At 35.2% G+C, this 20401-nt stretch overlaps 1 protein-coding gene and 1 pseudogene across 2 annotated transcripts; one reads left to right on the top strand and one right to left on the bottom strand.

The window, feature by feature from the left end:
* Nucleotides 1–726: 726 nt before the first annotated feature.
* LOC114716604 (mitogen-activated protein kinase kinase kinase 1-like) lies at nt 727–9955 on the bottom strand (annotated as a pseudogene).
* LOC114716601 (uncharacterized) lies at nt 4124–20103 on the top strand. 2 transcript variants are annotated; one of them, XM_028901630.1, is made up of 6 exons: nt 4124–4134; nt 15067–15580; nt 15779–16548; nt 16644–16733; nt 18384–19151; nt 19538–20103. In XM_028901630.1, exons 2-6 carry the CDS (start codon nt 15472–15474, stop codon nt 19673–19675), a joined length of 1875 nt encoding a protein of 624 aa, XP_028757463.1. In that variant the 5' UTR covers nt 4124–4134; nt 15067–15471; the 3' UTR covers nt 19676–20103. The 2 variants fall into 2 exon arrangements, with proteins under 2 accessions (XP_028757463.1, XP_028757462.1); XM_028901629.1 differs by lacking the exon at nt 4124–4134 and adding an exon at nt 14327–14590 and having other exon boundaries at nt 14786–15580.
* Nucleotides 20104–20401: the final 298 nt, after the last annotated feature.

Genomic DNA, 20401 nt, shown 5'->3' with positions numbered 1-20401 from the left:
CCATAAGGCTCAGCATATATGGGACGAACTTCTTGGTGGAGCAAATAAATCGAATGATCTACTAAAAAAAAAAATTGAATGCATCTTCCAATTAAAATTGCATTGAAGGGAAAAAGTTCACAGGATTTTCAAAAACAAAAGGAGCATTCTATTTAACTCTTGAATCAAGAAAAACTCTCAGAAAAACAGAATCAGTCTTCAATTAGTAATAAGATAGAGGAGTGATAATAGTACCTGGAAAAAAAAAATAGAACAAAATCAAAGGGAGTGATTGAAGGAGCGAGAAACAAAAGGAGTGGAGAAGACAATAGAGAGATGGCTCTAGAGAAGCACAGGGAACAAAGTATGATGAATGAGCTTGTGATTGGATAGACATCGTCAGAGTCATGAGCCTTCTTCCTTCTTAGGAGGCAGGACTTGGGTGAAAAGGTGAGGAGGGATGGTGAGGTCAAGAGAATGTGGCGGGAAAGGAGATGTAATTTTTAACAGTATTTGTTCACATTTAACGATAAGGAGTATTGGTATTAATAGTAAAAAGTCAAAGGCTCTAATAAAAAGAAAAAAAAAGTTTAAGGACCTAATTCAAAACTGATGCAAACTATAGGGACCTCCAAATTAACTTTCCCAATGAGATAAATTGATATTTATATTTTCAGTTCACATTTAAAACCAAAACCAATACCTAACTCTTGTATTTAGATCGAAAGACTATAAACTTTATAGAAGTCTCAACTGTCTATAAATCATAACTAATTTACTTTACCTGACAATTCATTACAAGATATGAATAAGATTGACAAATAATAACTTTGAAGAGATGTAAATTCAGACTCACGACGCATGCCAATGAAGGTAATATGTACAAAAAAATACACTACCCATACACTAATCGCTCGGGCTAAACATACACAAATCTCTCACCACTAACCAATTCAGGCACAACTTTTTACAGCTCGAAGTTGATTCACTGCCTAGCTACAACCATCATTGAATAATTAAATACAAACAGAGCATCCCTCAAACAAGCAACCAAAAGTTTAATTCAAGTGGTTCAGAAAGCTGCTCGATCCTCCTCAGTGAAAAAGATATCAGAACCAACTTGTTTAGTTGGTTTTGGGGAGGCCCGGATCGTTTCTTAGATCCAAGATAATTGTTGAGAAGGAAAAACCTAAAATGCACAGCACAAGCAGCAATTGGAGATTTGCAGGGATGGTGGATCCGAGACTAACTCCAGCAATTTGAAAATTGGCGAACAGAGCTGTCATTATTAGGAAACAAAATATGATAAGCCAGTGGAAGATATATAAGCAATTCTTTGTACAAAAATACGCACAAGGGGAAATACAACGGCAAGTAGCCAGTTAAGAATTGCACCACGGATGGGTTTAGTAGAAAGACTCTGGTCATGTTTAATATGGCTGAAAATGATTTCAAGAAAGCGAGATAGAGATTCCTCATCTTGATGTTTGTTACCCATTATTTAAGTCATCAGGGAATTCATCCTTAACTCATACAAAAGTAGTAGGCCTCCTTCACTTATGTCAAGGAAAGTTCCTTCCTACCATGAAACAAAAAATACGCCATCAATTTTGCCCTCGTATAAAATACTCCGACTATTTTGCCCCTACTTGGTATAAAATATTTCAAGTTCTGTAAAATGAATGTCATTTTATATAAATATTTACATAAGGAAAAAACTTAGATCAAGTTCTTTATATTCATTATGTCAAATTCTTCAATCATGTATGAACATGTGGCCTTTTTTGTTTCATGTAGATTTATAATTAAATACTATTAAATGTTAATACTTCAAGAATAAAACATATGGTCATGTGTAATTGAAAAACCTGGCATAATGGATATAAGGAATTTGGTATAAGTATTGTCCTCTAAATAATATTAGTCTTCTATTGTATATTGAAATAGTGCTCGTGATTCTGGAAGCTCAGCTTGGGTATTTTCATTAACGATATTCATGTCATTTGGTCACTTTGACTCCCAATTTTTCTATTAGTGATTATTTCATACCAAACTTCCAATGCAGAATAAATAAACAAATACAAATAATTTCTTCCCATTTACCCAACACATATTTAGCCCAAAAAATCACAGTTCCATTAGAGTCTTCCATTTCCTTTGAGGGGAGAGGGGAAAAAAAAATCCGTCCTGCTAAACATGGCCTCCATTTCTTTCATTTACCTACCTTTTTAACTCCCTACCAAATAAGAATGACAATAGACTTCGACCCTACTCAAGACTTCTGCACGACACACATATAATGACGCCCAGAATTCACCTTTCAGGCATGCCAGCTATATTTTCTCGCCGGAAAAACTCAATCAGTCATGGCATTCTTAAGGCAAATACAGGTGCTACGTGTAAGAAACTGAGCAATGAAATCAGCTAGTATGGAATAGTTATTACCCAAATGTTTCATACTTTGAGACGACCAGCTAAATTCAACCCCTTCTGGCAGGTATATAAGGAGATGCAGAGCCAGAGAATGTGGAAAGTGGCCTTTGGACAAATTGATGGTTTAAAAGCTGAGCAGCAGTGGGACGATCATTAGGATTGACTTGAAGGCACTGCAGGATAAAATCTCGCGCATCTCTTGAAAGAGAGTCAGGAACAAGCGGCCGCTCACCCTTTCCAATTCTATACAAAGCCTGCATCTGCTCTCAGAAGAAAAGATTCATGAGCTTAAAACCAGGGCAATATCCCATTTGCTAATAAAATAAGAGATAAGTATTTATTTATTGATGTAACCATATGCTACGATATAAATAAAATAGTCAGTAACAGAGATTTCAGAATCAGTTATCGTAGGGAGCTGGAATAGTTAAGAGTTGCTAAGGGAAGACTTCACAATATACTACCGGTCCTTAATATAAGAATTAGCTTGACATTTAATTTGGTTCTAAATATAAGACTTCAATTCACTTTGTCTCTCGTATTTATCTACTTTTCCTCAAGGTAGTCCTTATAGTAATGGTAGTTCTAGCTAATACATTTGATTAGTAAGGATATTTTAAAAAAGACAACAACTATTTATTATAAATAACTAACTTAACTAATTTCTTTAATTTCTTCAAATTAGTCAACTAGCTTTTTATATTAAAGACCAAAGGTAGTATGTAGGAACCTCAGTATGAATGCAAATGTGTACATTGAATAAAAGGAATCTCTGGACTCAGAATTATGCACCACAAAACCATTAATGAACCTGCTTTCTACCAAACGTGAAAGTGAAGGCGGAGCTACAGATATAAATAAAATACCAAAGCTAACTTATATAATAAATATGAGTAACATTTCCAAATTGACATTGAATTGCAGAAGTGAACTTCCTTTTATGGGCTAAATTGAAGAAGTGAGCTTTGGCAAAGGAAAACATAAACAATAGTCAGTTGAGATTTAATTAGGATCTTTATTGAAATTGAAGAATCTGAACAGGATTTGAGGCCACAGGAACATAAGCAAGAAGCATGAGTACATGACGAAAGGTCAGGAACACTATAAACATTCTTGGGATGAGCCGCTAATAGTAGTGGAAATGAAAGTGGCAATAAATGACATACACATTCCAAGTGAGAGTATGGAATTTGACCCGTTAACATCTCCAGTACAGTGCACCCCAGACTCCATATATCAGCTGAAAGTCCATAACCTTGATTCTTTCCTTTCACAACCTGCATATTGCAGCCTAAGAAATTAAAAGCTATGCCTTTGAAAAAAAATAAAAAATAAAACCTAACGCCCCAATAGGAGGAACATCTGCCATGTTCAAGGATTACAGTTTCGTATGAAATGGAATGTTTCTTTTGATTCACGAAAACTCTGAATTCTCGTTTCAAAAGACGCAGCACCAATGTAGCCATTAAGAATGCAGCATTACTACATAAGTTTCATTATTTTATACCATTGATTAAATCTTAAGGTGAATAAACTAGATTTAGGTGAAGAGGGCAAAATGGAATGCATAGTAAAGGTTGACAAGCAGATCATGTCATCAAGTTATTCAGTTCCCTTTGGCAAACTTATTAAGCTACTCAAGGAACAGAAAACCTCAACTAATTAAAAAAAAATTACACTTTTTTAAGATGTGCTGTATATATGATTCTTCAATTTATTGAGGTACATTATAGAAGCCCCACATCAATTCTACCAAAAGATAAACCCCCCTAATGCTAGTCTAAATAGATGTAATAAAATCCTTCCTTTTATCAAGGACTTCCAAAATATTCTCTCTCCTCTCTTCTTTATTGTATTAAATAACAAATTCATGCCCATGCAACATTATGGAGTTTCTTGGATTCATCCTTTCTAATCAATTGAAAAGCCCAAGAAAAATTATGAAGCATTCCAGTACTTGTATGCAGTTTATTAATTCATACCCATGATACTAATGGTATAGAGGATTAATTAGATTATTTTATTTCATTTTAAGATTTAGGCTTTCTTGTTTATTTAGAATTCTCTTAGATTTTATGTGGATTAGAATTTAGATTAATTTGGATGATTTTATACATCTAGGATTTAGGTTATTTTAATTTGAATAAAACATTGTCCTATATAGTTTAATTGGGGTTAAAGTAAGAACTCTACAGATGCAACTAGGATTTTCCATTTGTCAAACTTTTTGGATGAATTGAATAAAATGTTGTCCTATTTAGCTCTCAGTCTCTCCCACAATTTCTTCTTTCTCCCTCTCTCCCTTCTCCCTTCTCCCTTCTCCCTTCTCTCTCTTCCCTTTCCTCCCTCTGTTTTACACCAGATATGCTTTCCATATAAATATAATGTCCAAAAACCATAATAGATGAGACTGACAACAACTTCACAGGTAAGCAAGCTAAACATTAGACCAGTAATATGATAAATGCATAAAACTTTAATAGTTGTACGACGATCATAAAATCGTTCAACCTAGAACAATGTACAAGATCCTGAATATGGATGAGATGACTGTTTAAGAAATCAATTTGAAATAAGAATCATGGGCACTTTATTAATAAAGTCGGACCAATATTATTCCAATAATTCTGTTCTGAAGAGAAGAATTAAAGCAGACCTCAGGTGCCATCCAGAATGCTGTGCCCCTGCACGACTTAATATCATTCAGTTTGGTTGCCTGAAACATCCAAAAGAAAAATTAGTAATTAGTTTTACAAAGACAGCATGAATATTACATCAATAATACAGATATGCAGGAAAAATGATGAGATAAGAGCATACTCTATTCATTTCAAAGTTGTGTAATTTTATGGAACCAAAATTCTTGGATCTATGGTATTGAAAGCCTCTAACACAAGAAAGGAAGTAGAAAATAAGGGATTTCAGCATGAACGGAGAACACATTAGAGGAAGTCAGAAGTCAGAACTTATTCTAGAAGATCCAAGAAAGAAAATCATCTAATTATGCGTACCTAGTAGGTAGGGTTTGAGCAGACAGGTGGACAAAGTTTGTTAGAATCTGTGAGGGGTCTGTGAAGAGTAAGGCAAGGGAGATTTGGCCTTTGGATGAGAATCTCTGGCCTCCCAAAAGTTGATACCATAAATGTAATATCAAACTCTATTAAGAACCAATTTTCTAATAATTAATCGTACGAATTGTTCTCATATTACCTCATGACTAACTAAAACATCTATACTTATACATAATTCTTAATAAACAAATCACGTCTTTGCATGCCCTATATAAAATATCATAAGACAAGGTTACGCATATTCATTGGTTTAAGCTAAACCCAATAGTTGCGTCTCAAAATTTCACACATCTGATATACATACACATATTAGTTTTCTTTCCTTCTTTCTTTTTTTTGTCTACATTCTCTTTTAACTTGAATCTGACAATTCATATTTGTTTCTGTATTTTGGTATAGGAATTACAGCTTCTTCGTAGTTAAATAAATCATACATTTTGGAAGGCCCCATCAATGCTCCAAAAGAAACAGCAGTTTAAATACCTGTGAATCACATTTCGATCATGAAGATACTTTAAACCATGCAGAATCTGTCTTGTGTAGGCAGATACTTGGGAATCTCGAAGATTGTACTGCCGATAAAGATTTGCGAGGGAACCTTTAGTCACAAGCTCAAGAAAAATATAGAGCTTTGATTGATCCTGCAATACGCAAGAAGCTGAATATAAAGTACCAACCACAGTTCCCCACAAGAAGTTATATAGGACAGAATTACAAATCATAGACAGGATGACAGGTGCAGGGAAAAAAAACCCTTTAGTTAACACTTTATAACTGGGGGAAATCTGAAAACAGCAAATTTGATAGACACAGAAGAACTAATAAAGCTAACTGATAAGATCATTATCATTTCACATGCTTTAAAATGCCCCAAATCATCTATTGAGAGAATTGTAAATCATTTAGCCCCTCATTTATAGTGGGATAAAATCTAAGACCGGCCAGCGTGATCAATGCAGCAGCACAATTGAAAATGAAGGGACCATCCACTTGGCAATGCAACAAACAAATCTCAACTGGAAACTAATGTTATCGCCACAAGATAGCATAACAAAATGATAATACTGTAATACCTCAAAAGCTCAGATTACAGTGAGTTGTGCTTCAGTGGCTGAAAGGGATCTATATTTTTCAAATCTAAATCTTAGTGTATGACACAATTTGAGTGTTCAGCTGTATTTAGCAAAATTTATATGATGCTTGGTTTGACTTTGCTACATTTGAAGACCTTTTATTTTACATGCAACTTTAATTGATGAAATGATGCGTAGCTGAATATAAAGGCAATACAACAATGGTAAGCAGAAAGAATAATATCAAATAGTGTAACATAAAAGAGAAAGGAAGAGCAGAAAAGGAAGAAATTACCATTTCTGTGCCATAGTATTGAACTATATTCTCATGTTCAAACTGACTCAAAAGGGCAATTTCCTGAGAGAGAGAGAGAGAGAGAAGAGGGAGGAAATGAAAGCAAATGAGAGAAAGGAATTTGAATTTGCATAACAAGAAAGCATAATACTCAGGTCAGAAAATTTATCTACTTCAAAAAAGAAGAATTCATTTATTAAAAAAAACTATCAAGCAACTAAAAAAAGAAAATTGATCTTCTCTAACCTGCTCCAGGCAATAGACACTTTGCCTTCCCTGGGCATCCTGATCAAGCAGTGAAACTTCCTTTACAGCAAAAAAGAATCCATCTCTACAAACATAATCAAAAGGTACCCAAAAGAATTTGCAGTCAGCTTAAAAGTGAAATGAAATTGACAACTAAATTAAAGGCACACAGACAGACCACATGCAGACACAGTAAAACTTTATTTATTTGTAGCTTTGCTCTTAAGCTTTATATGGAAACAAATACAAAAGATGGATGCTCTAGGGGCAGATGTAAATTACGCCTTTGTTGTCTAATCCTAAGGTATATGTAATTAATATTTAGTTTATGTGATTAAGCCGGACCTTTTGGTTAACAATTTATTCAAAAATTTGGTTATTGATAGAACACAATTGTGCCACGCAATCCATATAATTGACCCCAACTAGTGGGAGAAGGCTTCTTGTTTTTGTTGTCATATAGATATTAAATAATTAATAAAGTCTCTAAACAGATGCAATTTGGGTTAAAAAAAATATTGATGACTATAGCCAAGTTACACGTCACCTAGGAATGAGGATGCAACTAAAAAATTGCATCTAAGGCGACAACAATTTCAACAAAATCTGCCATGGCAGTTAAAGATCCAGGCCCACGCAAAATAGCTCACTCACCTTTTTTTTTTTTTTTTTTAAATTTCCAAGAATTCACATTTACTGTTTTAAATTCATTTGTTTTCCCAACTCAAGTAAGAAAATGGAAAGCCTTAGTAGAGGGAAAAACAAGATTTCTGTAATGATGCTTATATGCAAGAATCATGATCTGCAATATAACAATTTGTTAAATAGCATTTCTGAAAGACTGAACCGAATTTTATCACTACTATCAACAATTATTGCAGCTCAAATAAACAGGCTGCACATGAGAAGGGAAACTAGGAGGCAAAGGGCCATTGGCAGTATGTGGAATCTGGAAATTTTAAACTGCAAAGCCATTGTAACGTTTCAAGCTACGGTTATCAACTTCCAACAAATGGATGAGACATGACGCAAGTGCATGCAATTATGATGTAAATGCACCCACAAGAGCATCCACGAAACAGACAATGTCCAAGTAATGAGAAGAACAGTAGTCTAGTAAAACATTGGTCGAAAGAAAGTTAGCAAGACAATAGCCTGTCACATTCAACGAACCTATTCCATTTTTTATATAACGAACACGTGATAATGAGATTTAGAAACATGGATATTATTTATCCACAATGGTTGCGGCCCATAAACAGGTCTAAGGACAAAACTTAAATGTACTCAAAGCGTTTGTTATCAAATTGTTTCCCTGTTGCTTTTTTGTTTTTTTTCCCGGATGACCCGATCATGTGAAGTTAAAAATTCTGTCCGCATGTTCTTGTTCGATTGAAGACGCTTAAAGAAAATGCTAGTTTTTCTCTACACTGTATTCTCCGTTACCTTCATTAACAGGAGACAAAGTTACAGACGACCACGATAAAGAACCAATATAAAGTCATTTTTTATCCGGAGAAAAAAAGCCTCAGGAAACGGCTCGTGTGATAAAGAACATTGGAAAATGAGATGGTGAACAGGCTTTGAAAACTTACTCAGAAATTCCTTCATAGACTGACCCAAACGAACCACGTCCCAAGAGCTCACCCTTTTCCCAGTTAGTAATTATGCGCTTGAATCTTCCGTTGGGAGATATATTATTCGATGGAGGATCCGTGAAAGTGCTAGAAGAATCATCTCCGTTCGACGTAGTAAACGAACACGATGCCGAAAACTGAGCAACGAACTCCGCAATCATTGTTGCATTGACATCCTCTTCTCCTTTCGGACTTGCCTTGCCTTCAACTACCATTTCTTGTTCCTCTTTATTTACTTCTCCTTGCTCTCCTTCCCTACGCATTGCTTCGTTATCATCGGAAGAGTTCAACTCCCCGCAATTTCCTAAAGATTGTCTCTCAACTTGCGGAGCTAAATCCCTTAAAATGTCCCAAGTAGAGCAAGTGTTATCAATAGCTGGATGCCTCGCCCCAGGCGGTGGCTTAAGCATCGGCGGACGGATTCCTTTAATACCTACTCCGACACTGGTTACGCAAACACCACCAGCAGCAATGCAGCACCCACTAGTCTCAGCAGGTTCATCTTGAGGTGACTCAGCAAGACATCTAACTGTCGCCCTTTCTTCGAATTTGTTACCCAAGTCACCCATTACAGGACTCTCGTCTTGTCACCCATTACAGACTCTCGTCTTGTACTCCTCGTTCATCTGACGTTCTAACTCATTCATCTTCGAACTAGGTGTAGTAGCCGAAGACGATCTAACTTTCATAGCTTCCCACGCCGCCTCCGGGATGGAGAAATCTTCAGGGCCTGAAAGCCCCAGATCTCTGCATATGCGATCAACCTCACCCTCAACTCCCGCAATTCGGAAGCTGGTTCGATCACAGAACTCCGCTGATCGAGCGTGAAGGGATCCACAAGAGTTGTCTAGAGGCGACAAAGACGGCCCAGCATCATACTCACGGTACTTGACGGCGTTGCAGCGATCGAGCCGGGTTTTTCTTGGGACTTTATTCGGGTCCATGCCCTTCTTCTGCTTTCTGTGACCGAAAAGACGAGGTATGTGATGCATAGAGAACCAAATCCATCTAAAAACATGACATGGGTTTTGATCAGTAATTGTGGTCAGAATCTAGAAAGAACTTGAGACTTGTTCGACCATATGATTTCTTCTTCAGAGAAAATTGAAGAAATCTGAACTTGCGCTTCCCTCGCTGTTAAGAGAACAGTGGTTGTCAAGGCTCCAGTGGAAGGCGCTCAGGGGAAAACCCTCACCATAGATAACACCAGCGCCGACACGGGGATGCGAGGTGAAATGGTTATAGTGAGCGGAGGCAGGACCCAACCGGTAAACGCCATCGCCAAAAGAAGATAGAAAACGCGGCACCACGTGGACAGATTCTGTTTGCCCGTGCAGCTTTTCTTGTCCAGGTGGATCAAAAGAGATACAGTCTTTTATTCTTGTTTTTTTTTTTTTTGGCCAACAGATACCGTCCTATTTACCCGCGCACAAACAAAACGATAAATTATTGATTTTGGTCAAAACAAAAATGATATGTTTCTCCAAAAATAAAAAACATGTCTGAGGACTTGAATGCGCGTGAAATAAATTACTTAACTTGTATTGGATTTTAAATATTTATTTTATTGGGTGACATTAATCTATCATGTCGAGTAGTCCGACTGCATGATTAAAAAGATACTCAGCACACAAACTAGTGACTTGAGATGCACGCATGCAATGCATGGATTAACATTTTGCCATTAAAGCCGCTTGAAATTTAAATGCAGTTTTCCGAACGTAAGGTTCCAACATAGATTTTAAGGTTTGAGTGAAATTCTACCTTAATGTTTTGAGATAAATTAGAAATTTTCCCCAGTGCATCGATAAGCATATTTAATTAGATTTAAAATTTTAATAAATTGTATTATCTATGATAGCTGAAAAATTATTTCTTGCAAGAGTATTTTTTTTTTAATTCATTTTAATGGAAGTTCAATTAGAGATGCAAAATTTATGAGAAATAGCTGAAAATTTGAAATTGATTAGTTATTTCTCCACTTAAGCCCCAAATTGATATGCTAGTTAATTATGATATTCTCTATTTAATTTAACATATTCAAATTCTAATTAAGATATTATTTAAATTCAAAATTGATTATTAATTTCTTTATTCGAACCTTCATTTAAAATTACATTTATTTATAACGTTTTCCATTTAATTCAATATATTCAAATCTTAATCAATATGTCATTATATCTTATTAATTGAATATGTTTAGATCGCGTAGTCATACCCGACCCTTTTATAATCAAGTTAGGTATTAGAAGTTTTAAAAAATATGGTTGATAATAGTTGATTGATTGTCCCATATAAAAACAATTGGGAAACACGTATACTATCAAGGGCCTTTCATTATTATGAATTAATCGTAAAACAACCAATCTACTCCAAGATTTTTAAGAGGGGAGAGAGAATCGAAGGTCCGCGAGGAAAATATCTGCACACTGTATTTGTGAACTAGGCAGTGCTTTTTGCAGACTATTTTTTCCACCCTTTAAAAGCTCAGGGGGACATTTCGTTATTTACATTTCAAAATAATTGTTAATAGGAACCTTCTCATAAGAAACTGTGTACATTTGAGGTTGGTCATACAAGTATGCCGTAATTATAAATGAGCAGTTTACATTATCTTGGCGACACTAACAAAACATTTTTACTCTGATTTCCCCCAAACTCATTGTCCTTCAAATGTTGGGCTTGAGGTATTTGAGTTTTGGACTCAAAGTAAAACATGAGATATTGGAGTCAGTCTGTACCAGATAACATGGTAGAAATTGAAAATTCAAACACTAGCAGGCGACTCTTATATCTTCTCAAATCTTATTTTAACATGAGATCGCGTGTTCGACTTTTCATGAATGATCAGAAATACTGATGTACTATTTTCTTAGCAAAATATTGATATACTACTCATCCGATTCTTAATATAAGACTCATTTAATTAATTTGATTAGATTAAGGAAGTTAGGTAAGTTAGTTAATTATAAAAAATATGACACATTTTTCCTGAAATACCATAATCATCTTTCTTAATACCCTTCTTCCTCTTCAACTTGATTATGGTTGAGAGAATATCCAGGGGGTAATTTAGAGAAAATTGATAACTATGAAAAATGGGTCTTGTATTTAGGACCAAAACCAACTTAACAATTAGGTTCTATATTAAGGATTAGAGGAGTACTAAAAAACACAAAAACGCCATTCACAATTAATCCATCTTATCTTTATTGTTTTCAAAATCACAACTCATGTTCATCATATTATTGACATGGTTTAAACTCACAATTTTATATACCATTGAGAGGGTTTAGGCTCACAACTTTATATTCAAAAAAGTCTTAGGATAAGCATTGGTGACTTCTGGATTATAAAAGGACAGCCACACAACTATCCAGCCTGTTTGGCCAACCTTCAAAATCATGGTTTTAGAACTCAAACCATCGTTTTGGTTCTAAACTTGCCAAACATGAGAAGAATTTGACAAACTATGGTTTTAGATCAAAACCATGTTTCAGAAAAAAAATAAATTCATTTTGTTTCTTGCTCAAATTGGAGAGCATGATTGTACCTGTTAAAGTAGATATCAACAATAATATGATTTTAACATCCCTCAATTAATTTTTTATAAACATATTTAATCTTATATCTTATAAATATATACACGTATTAATTAATTATTAATTATATTATCTTATGTATTATTAATTATGTTGGTAAAAATATATTATAATAATTTATTCCTTCAAATTAAAATATATCATAAAATCTATCTTTTATATAATTATCATATTAACTTATTTTTTTAGTAATTTGTATATATAAAAAGTGTTTTTGATAACAATTACCCAAACACCCTCACTTCTCAGAATCACTTTTTCACAAAATCTATTCTTTACAAAATCTATTCTCTTTGGAATCTATTCTCCAGAAGTTATTCTTCAAACTATGGTTTGGTTTCATCCAAACACCCCTAGCCTATTGGGAAAATAAATCCCACCCGCTTCCGCAGTCCAGGCTTGGACAATTTAGGGCCTGTTTGGGTGACCCTCAAAACTATGGTTTTGGTGAGATGTCACCCAAACATCATTAATTTTGGGCCAATAATCTAAAACCATGGTTTTGGAATCCAAAACCATGGTTTCAGGAGAAGTGAATTTATTCTGCTTCTGACTCAAATTGGAGAGATGATTGTGCCTGTCAGAATAGATCTCAACAATAATATGACTTTAATATTCCTTGATTATTTTTTTATAAACATATTTAATCTTATATCTTATAAACATATATACACATATTAATTATTTATTAATTACATTATCTTATGTATTATTAATTATGCTGGTAAAAAATATATTATTAACAATTTTATCCCTTCAAATTAAAATATATCATAAAATTTATCTTTTATATAATTATCATATTAACTTATGTTTTTTTTAGTAATTTGTATATATAAAAAGTACTTTTGATAACAACTATCCAAACACTCTCACTTCTCATAATCACTTTTTTACAAAATCTATTCTTCACAGAATCTATTCTTCCCATAATTTATTCTCCAAAAACTATTTTTCAAACCATGGTTTGATTTCATCTAAAGGGTTAATTAATCCGCAAGTCCTTATAATTTCAACGAATTTTGAATCAAGTCCCTATAGTTTTTTTTCTTTTTATCAGGTCCTTATACTTTTATCTTTTTTTAATTAGATCCTTGTATTTATTTTTCTTTTAATTAAATCCTTATAATTTCACTAAATTTTTAATCAGGTCCATGTAGTTTTAATTTTTATTTATTAATTAAATATAAGCTTAATTAAATAGATTAATACTGAAATATAAAATATTAATAATTAAATTAAATTAATAATTATGTAATAAAAAAGTAATAGAATTAATTAATTCAAGAAATTTTTTTAGAACAATTAATTTTTTTGCTGAAAAAATTAAAATCATTATAATAATTCAATATCTTTAGAATATTATTGTTTATAAACTAATATTAAATAATATATACTATTTTATGTTTATATAATAGTACTATTAGAATTTATAAAATAAAGAATAAAAAATTCAAGGACTTAATTTAAAATAAGATGAACTTATAAGGACTTGATAAAAAGAAAAATAAATACAAAGACCTAATTAAAAACAGATAAAAGTATAAAGATCTAATAAAAAGAAAAAAAACTATAAAAACCTGATTCAAAATTAGTTAAAATTACAAGGAGCTGTGGATTAATTATCCCTCATCTAAATACACTATTAGTTAGGGTACCGGGGAGGGCTTTACTTGTCGCCCGGCCCGAATCCGGACTAGTCGATCGCTCGGGTACAACTGGCCCAAAGAGGCTGGGGCCCAGAAAAAGCGCGGTTGGATACCGGATGGTTTATATCCAAAAAAAAAAAAAAGCAAGCACACGAACTTTAAAATGACATTAAAAAAAAAAAGGTTCGAAATATGGTCGAGGCGGCAGCCAAGAAGGCTCGATTAGACTCGATTTATGGGGATTTTGCGAGGCCCAGAGATTGAATGATAATAAATAAATAAAAAAATAAATAGAAACAAAGCTGATTTATTAGAAGAGGTTCTTCTTCATACGCTTTCTTCTCATTCTCAGTATCCGAAAAGGAAACTAACAGAAATTAGCGTCTCTCGCATTCGCTTTCTCTATCGCCTCCCTTGCATCGCAGCACCACTGCCTGCATAACAAAACCCTATTCGGCTGTTCCTACTTTCCAACCCCATTTTAGATTTTCGCTCTATTCCTTCTGCCCACTCCCGAGCTCTCCCTTTCTATCTCAAACCGCATTCTTCTATGCGCTCATTTAGACGGTTGCCTTTCCGTATCATCTTCAATCACTGCGTCTAGGGTTAGTTTCTGTCTCATATATAATACTCTCTGCTCTTTTTTTATTTCCTAATTTATCCCTATTTTATCCTTCTCTGACCTGTAACCCTAGTTCCCTGGTCTTGGAAGTTTTGCATTATTGCCACGTTCATATCTCTGGGGTTTATTCTATCTGTGTTTGACCCTTAATATAGCTTCTGGGGATTTTTCTTTTTAGGGTTGAGCAGTTTGATGCTCTTGAGGCGTTGGCAATTTTATACTTTTTTCATGGTGACCATCGTTGTCCTGTTGTGTTTCCCTCACGAGATGAGGTCCTTTTGAACGTCTTGCTGTCGTCTGTAAATCCATCTTTCTCTGAAGATGGAGGCGTAGAGAAGTTCTTCACAACATTGGCTTGAATTTCAAGGCAGAGAATTCTCGTGTTTTTACAACCTTGACAAGACATGATCTGTTTGACTGAGGAATAGACGATGGTATATCTCATTATGGGTTTTTGAGGGACTCAATAAATTCCCCTAAGAAGTTATAGGCTTCAATCTGTCATAATTTGGAGGAGTAACCGGTTGTTTGGGTGGGAAGGAAAGTGGCGTTAAAGTTGTTGTTGTTATTATTATTATTATTTTTTGCATTGAAGGCAAACAAATCTTCTCGTGTCATTCGGGTTCGGTTGATATCTGCGGCTTTTTATCAGCTACTGGTGGATAAAGTCTTGCTGGTATATCTCTTTTTCTTGAAACATCTGGGATCAGGCAGGTTATCCTCGATTGGCATATAGGAGGTGAAGTTTTATAGTTGGGACCTGCAGTTTAGTGCAGAAGCATAATAGTTCCGTACAAGGTTGGAGGTGGTGAAGATAGCGCACAAGCTTTTTTGTGATAATTCTGATCATGTTCAGTGTTCGGTATGGAAAGAAGTGAACCTGCGTTAGTTCCAGAATGGTTGAGAAGTGCTGGAAGTGTTGCTGCGGCTGGCAGTTCAGCCCACCATTTTGCTTCTGCGTCTACAAACACAGGTTTTTTTTTTTGGAAAAATAATAGTAAGAATTATTAACATATATTTTAACTTTAGGTTAGCGTTTCGTTGATTTTTATTGCCTTCAGATTTAGAGAAATACAGATTTTAGGGATTCATTATGAGTTATCTATATTGGTGCTGCTTTGTACTAAAATAATTATGATAGTAATGTAACCATATCATCATTGTTGTGTAGATGTTCCTTCTGGCGCCCATCAGCCTAGAAATAGATCATCTAAGAGCAACGGTGATTTTGATAGCCCTCGCTCTTTGTTTTTCGAACGCACATCATCATCAAATACTCGGAGGGGTTCCATCAATGGTTCTGCGAAGCATGCCTATAGTAGTTTTACTAGGAATCACCATGACAAGGATCGAGATAGAGAGAAAGAGAGGTCAAGTTTTGGGGACCTCTGGGATCGTGACTCTTCTGATCCATTGGCCAACATCTTTACTGGGAGGATTGAGAGGGATACATTGCGGCATTCTCATTCAATGGTTTCCAGGAAACAAAGTGAGCTTGTGCCCCGGAGAGTTGCAGTGGATGCAAAATCCAGTGGCAATGGCAACCAGAACCATGGCAATGGCATACTTTCTGGGGGTGCTATTGGTAGTAGCATTCAGAAAGCTGTGTTTGATAAGGATTTTCCATCCCTTGGAACGGAAGAGAAGCAGGGAGTCCAGGGAGTCGCTGAAATAGGGAGGGTTTCATCTCCTACTTTGGGCACTACTAGTACTACTAGCCAAGGTCTGCCTGTTGGTAGTTCAGCTTTGATTGGCGGAGAGGGGTGGACGTCTGCACTAGCTGAAGTACCTACAATAATTGGAAGCAGTAGCATTGGATCTCTAACAGCACAACAATCTGGTACTTCAAATTCTGTGTCTGCTGCTCCTAGTGCAACAGCTGGTCTTAATATGGCTGAAGCATTGGCACAGACTCCATCTCGTGCTCGTACTGCACCCCAGGTAGTTGAGACAACTACCTGCGCTACTGTCTTTTGCTTCCTCTATTATGGTTTATTTCTAGCTGTGAAATTTAATGAGGCCTTGCTCAATTATAGGTGTCAGTGAAAGCCCAAAGGCTTGAGGAGCTGGCTATCAAACAGTCAAGACAGCTAATTCCAATGACACCTTCATTGCCTAAAGCTTCGGTATGCAAAAATTTTTCTCAAATATTTCTGGTTTTTATTCTGTTTCATTTTTCCCTGAGAATTTGAGTTCTTGTTATCATGGTTACATCCCTGCATTTTTTTATTTGTTCATATAGGTCTTTCCTATAAATTTTATGCATTGTTGTGGTACTTCTAATTTGCAAATTTTTATTATTTATTTATTTATTTTTGCTGGAGAGAGAGAGAGAGAGGTACCCCAGGATTTAGAATTAGTTTTCCTTGTTGGTATTCTCGCTTCATGAAAAGGTCGTTGTGAAGTAGTGCTTTGTTACGAGCTAATGTGTTCCCACTCTTATTCGGTACTGGTTGTGTAATTTTAATGTTGTCGCTACCTGATGTTCAGTGATAGCGTTTACTTCATTATTTTTTCTCATTACTTTGGGCTTATTCGGCTTGTACATTACCAATGTTTATTCTTAAGTCTTAACCTTCCATGTACAAGAATCATGCATGACAGGTTATTCTCACTTTAGTTGAAAACTTCGCTGCTTGAGTTTAATTAGTTCTTATATTGTCAAGGACAACTGTGGTAATTATGGGAATTACAAGTTGTTTATTAGTTATTTATTTATTATTCTTTCTTCTGATCTCTCTTGAATGAAGGGCTTCACATGATTTCTACCATGGAATAAATAAAATATTTTTCATCAAGTCCTATTCTTTTTGCTTCTACCAAGTATAGCATTTAATCGTTCCCCGCTTTTTAGAATTTTGCTGAAGCGGCAGAGTATTACTCACTCACAAGCATTATCAGATGTTTTTTGTTGTTGTGATTAACAATCAGGATTAGTTCTATCCCTCCTGCTTCATGCTTCTATCTTTCTTTATTACGTGTCAGGGTATCGAGACTTAGGCTGCTTTTAATTGTAATAAATCATGATCTTGATGACTTGCCAGTGCCAAGTGAAGCGCTAAATGAAATAAAATTTGATTTTTTTTTTCCCAGATGGTGGGCATTATGCTATTATCACCATCTTGTGCTTATTTACTGGTGTCGGAAGTGTTGCTTACAAATAGAGCCTAATGAAATTATGCTCTACATGTAGCTGATCCTCCTTAGTAGGATGAAGTTGTTGTTGTGCTAGTTTACTGGGACTTCGTTAAGAGGCTGGGCAGACCATTACTTCCACTAGAAGTACTATCACATCTATATTTGGTGCTAATTAATACCTGATGCCTGACTGATTGAATTTGGCTTCTCTTCTCTTAGAAGTTTATTGCATGCTTCTTATTAAGCATGCATTCAATTTGACTCTTGTGCCATAACTCCCATTCTCACCATCTCTGACAAGTGATGAGTGATAATTGGTTGTATTTGAATACTTGCTCTGGCTGCTGCATCGCTAGCATAACCACATGCTGATTAGTGTTCTAGCTAGAGTAATACATATTCTGGATTGCTCTGAATGGGATAAAGACATAAAAAATTATTACGACTGTTTATTGTTTGTGGGTGTTCCTAATATTATATAAGAGACATTTTTAGATATGGATTGTGCTTTGTTTTTCAAATAAATCACAGTTTCAAATTGATGGAAATTTGATCTCATGTAAAATTGAACGTGTTATTAAAATTTTATTTACACATCCTTTATTGCCAGTGATATTTATGATCGTTTTCTTTGTCAGGTTCTTAATTCTTCTGAGAAATTAAAGCCTAAAACATCAGCTAGAAATGCTGAAATGAATGTAGTCGCCAAGAGTGGGCCACAGCATCTCTCAGTGCACATCACTAATCAATCTCTTCGTAGTGTAAATGTTAAATCTGATACTCCAAAGACTTCAGGAAAGTTTACTGATCTCAAATCGGTGGTGTGGGAAAATGGTGGTTCCCCTACCTCCAAGGATGTTTCAAACCAAGCAAATTATTCTAACAGCAAGCCTGGAAATCAACTTGCTGTTACTTCAGCAGTTGCTTCTGGACTGGCAAGGAACCCCAACAATGTAAAATCTCCAACAGAGCGAAAGCCAGCTTCAGTGGACCCAAAATCAGGTTCTACTGTGGAAAAGAAACCTTCATTGTCTCAAGTGCAGAGCAGGAATGATTTCTTCAATCTTATTAAGAAGAAAACACTAATGAACTCTTCATCAGTTCTTCCTGATTCTGACGCCTTGGTTACTTCTCCCGTCATGGAAAAATCTGATGCAATAACTAGGGAAGTAGTTAGTCCTCCTGCTAACCCTGAAGCTAGTGGAAATGCTGCTGATGTCAATAATGGTGATGCCTGTGAAGATGCTCAGAGCCTTCCCGATAGTGAAAAGAATGATACAATTTCCAGTTCGACGATATATCCTGATGAGGAAGAGGCTGCTTTTCTACGTTCTCTTGGTTGGGAGGAGAATTCTGGTGAGGATGAGGGCCTCACAGAAGAGGAGATAAATGCCTTCTATCAGGAGGTGAGCATCTCATGCCCTACATTAATTTTCACCTTATCAAAATCATCATAAATAGGAGTAGTTGAGCTTTTATTATGCTTTTGGAAAATTGTGGGACTGACTTTAGAATTGAACCAAAATTACATACTTTGGGGGGTGTTTGATTGATGCAAAAGTCACTTTTTAAAAGTGCTTTCACGCGAGTCAAGTCAAAATTCCTCTCACATACTTACTTTTTGTGTCATAAAATCATTTTTGAAATCATAGTTTGGTTTTCATCCAAAATTTACAACATGATCAATGTTTTGGTTGTCTATTTATTTTGTCCAAGATTACATTGTAGAATTTTTTTAGTGACAATCAATCTGGACTGCTTTGCTTATTCTTTGTTGACTACTATTTTCCAGTGCATGAAATTGGGGCCTGCCACATTCAAGCTGAGAGGCATTCAGCCAAATCTGTCCAAGTTGTTGGATTCTTATGCAACCAACTTGCGTGGAGCTTCTGCTGAATTGAACACTTCTGAGTCCGGATCGCAAGCTTGATTTAATGTTTAATCTTGGATATATTCAAGTTTACATTTTTGGTGGCGGATGGAAACTTGTGTTCCTTTTGTTTTGAAAGAAGGCTGATGATTGGGCAAAGAGGAGGATGGGTTTCGATTAGAACCCTGCATTTTGCAAATATTGCAATAAGTTACAGGTGCCTTGATCCTGCCTGCTTAACGGGATATTTTTTGGCTTCCTTTTTTGGTTAAATGTTATAGGTTCGGTTGGCTAGGGGGCTAGGATAGGGGCTATTTTGTCTGCAAGGTGCGGGGGAAATTGCGTCTATTAGGGTGTTTTGATCCTTTTCTTTCAAGAGGGTTTGATTCTACGAGATAAAGTTGGAGTTTTGGTTAGTTTTATGGGGAAAAAATTGAAATTGAAGCTACTCTAAAGTTTATATCATGTTGATATTGGTTATTCTTCAAGATCTCCGCAATTTTTTGGGGTTTAATCCCTCTTCATTTTCTGTTTATGTGTTTCGCGTCCTATTGTCGTACAGTCACTCAAAAGTCTGATGAAATAAATTAGAGATGGATTAGAATTAGCCTCATCATTTTTCCCTGATTGTTTAAATTATCATATCCTCTTTCCTATGTTTTGGCAGAAAAAGTGTTCTTCCCCTATCGTTTAACATGCCGATTGTTATTCATGGTATTTGAATTTACTTGAGGACATTTTTTCCGAAAGAAAAATATTCTTGTATGAAAAATGATTACCGAAAGT

Source organism: Neltuma alba, unplaced genomic scaffold, assembly GCF_004799145.2.
Source record: "Neltuma alba isolate B1F8T4 unplaced genomic scaffold, ASM479914v2 tig00011681_pilon, whole genome shotgun sequence".
Lineage (NCBI taxonomy): Eukaryota > Viridiplantae > Streptophyta > Magnoliopsida > Fabales > Fabaceae > Neltuma > Neltuma alba.
The sequence above is the reverse complement of the archived record's forward strand: the minus strand, read 5'-3'. Positions and strand labels throughout refer to the sequence as shown.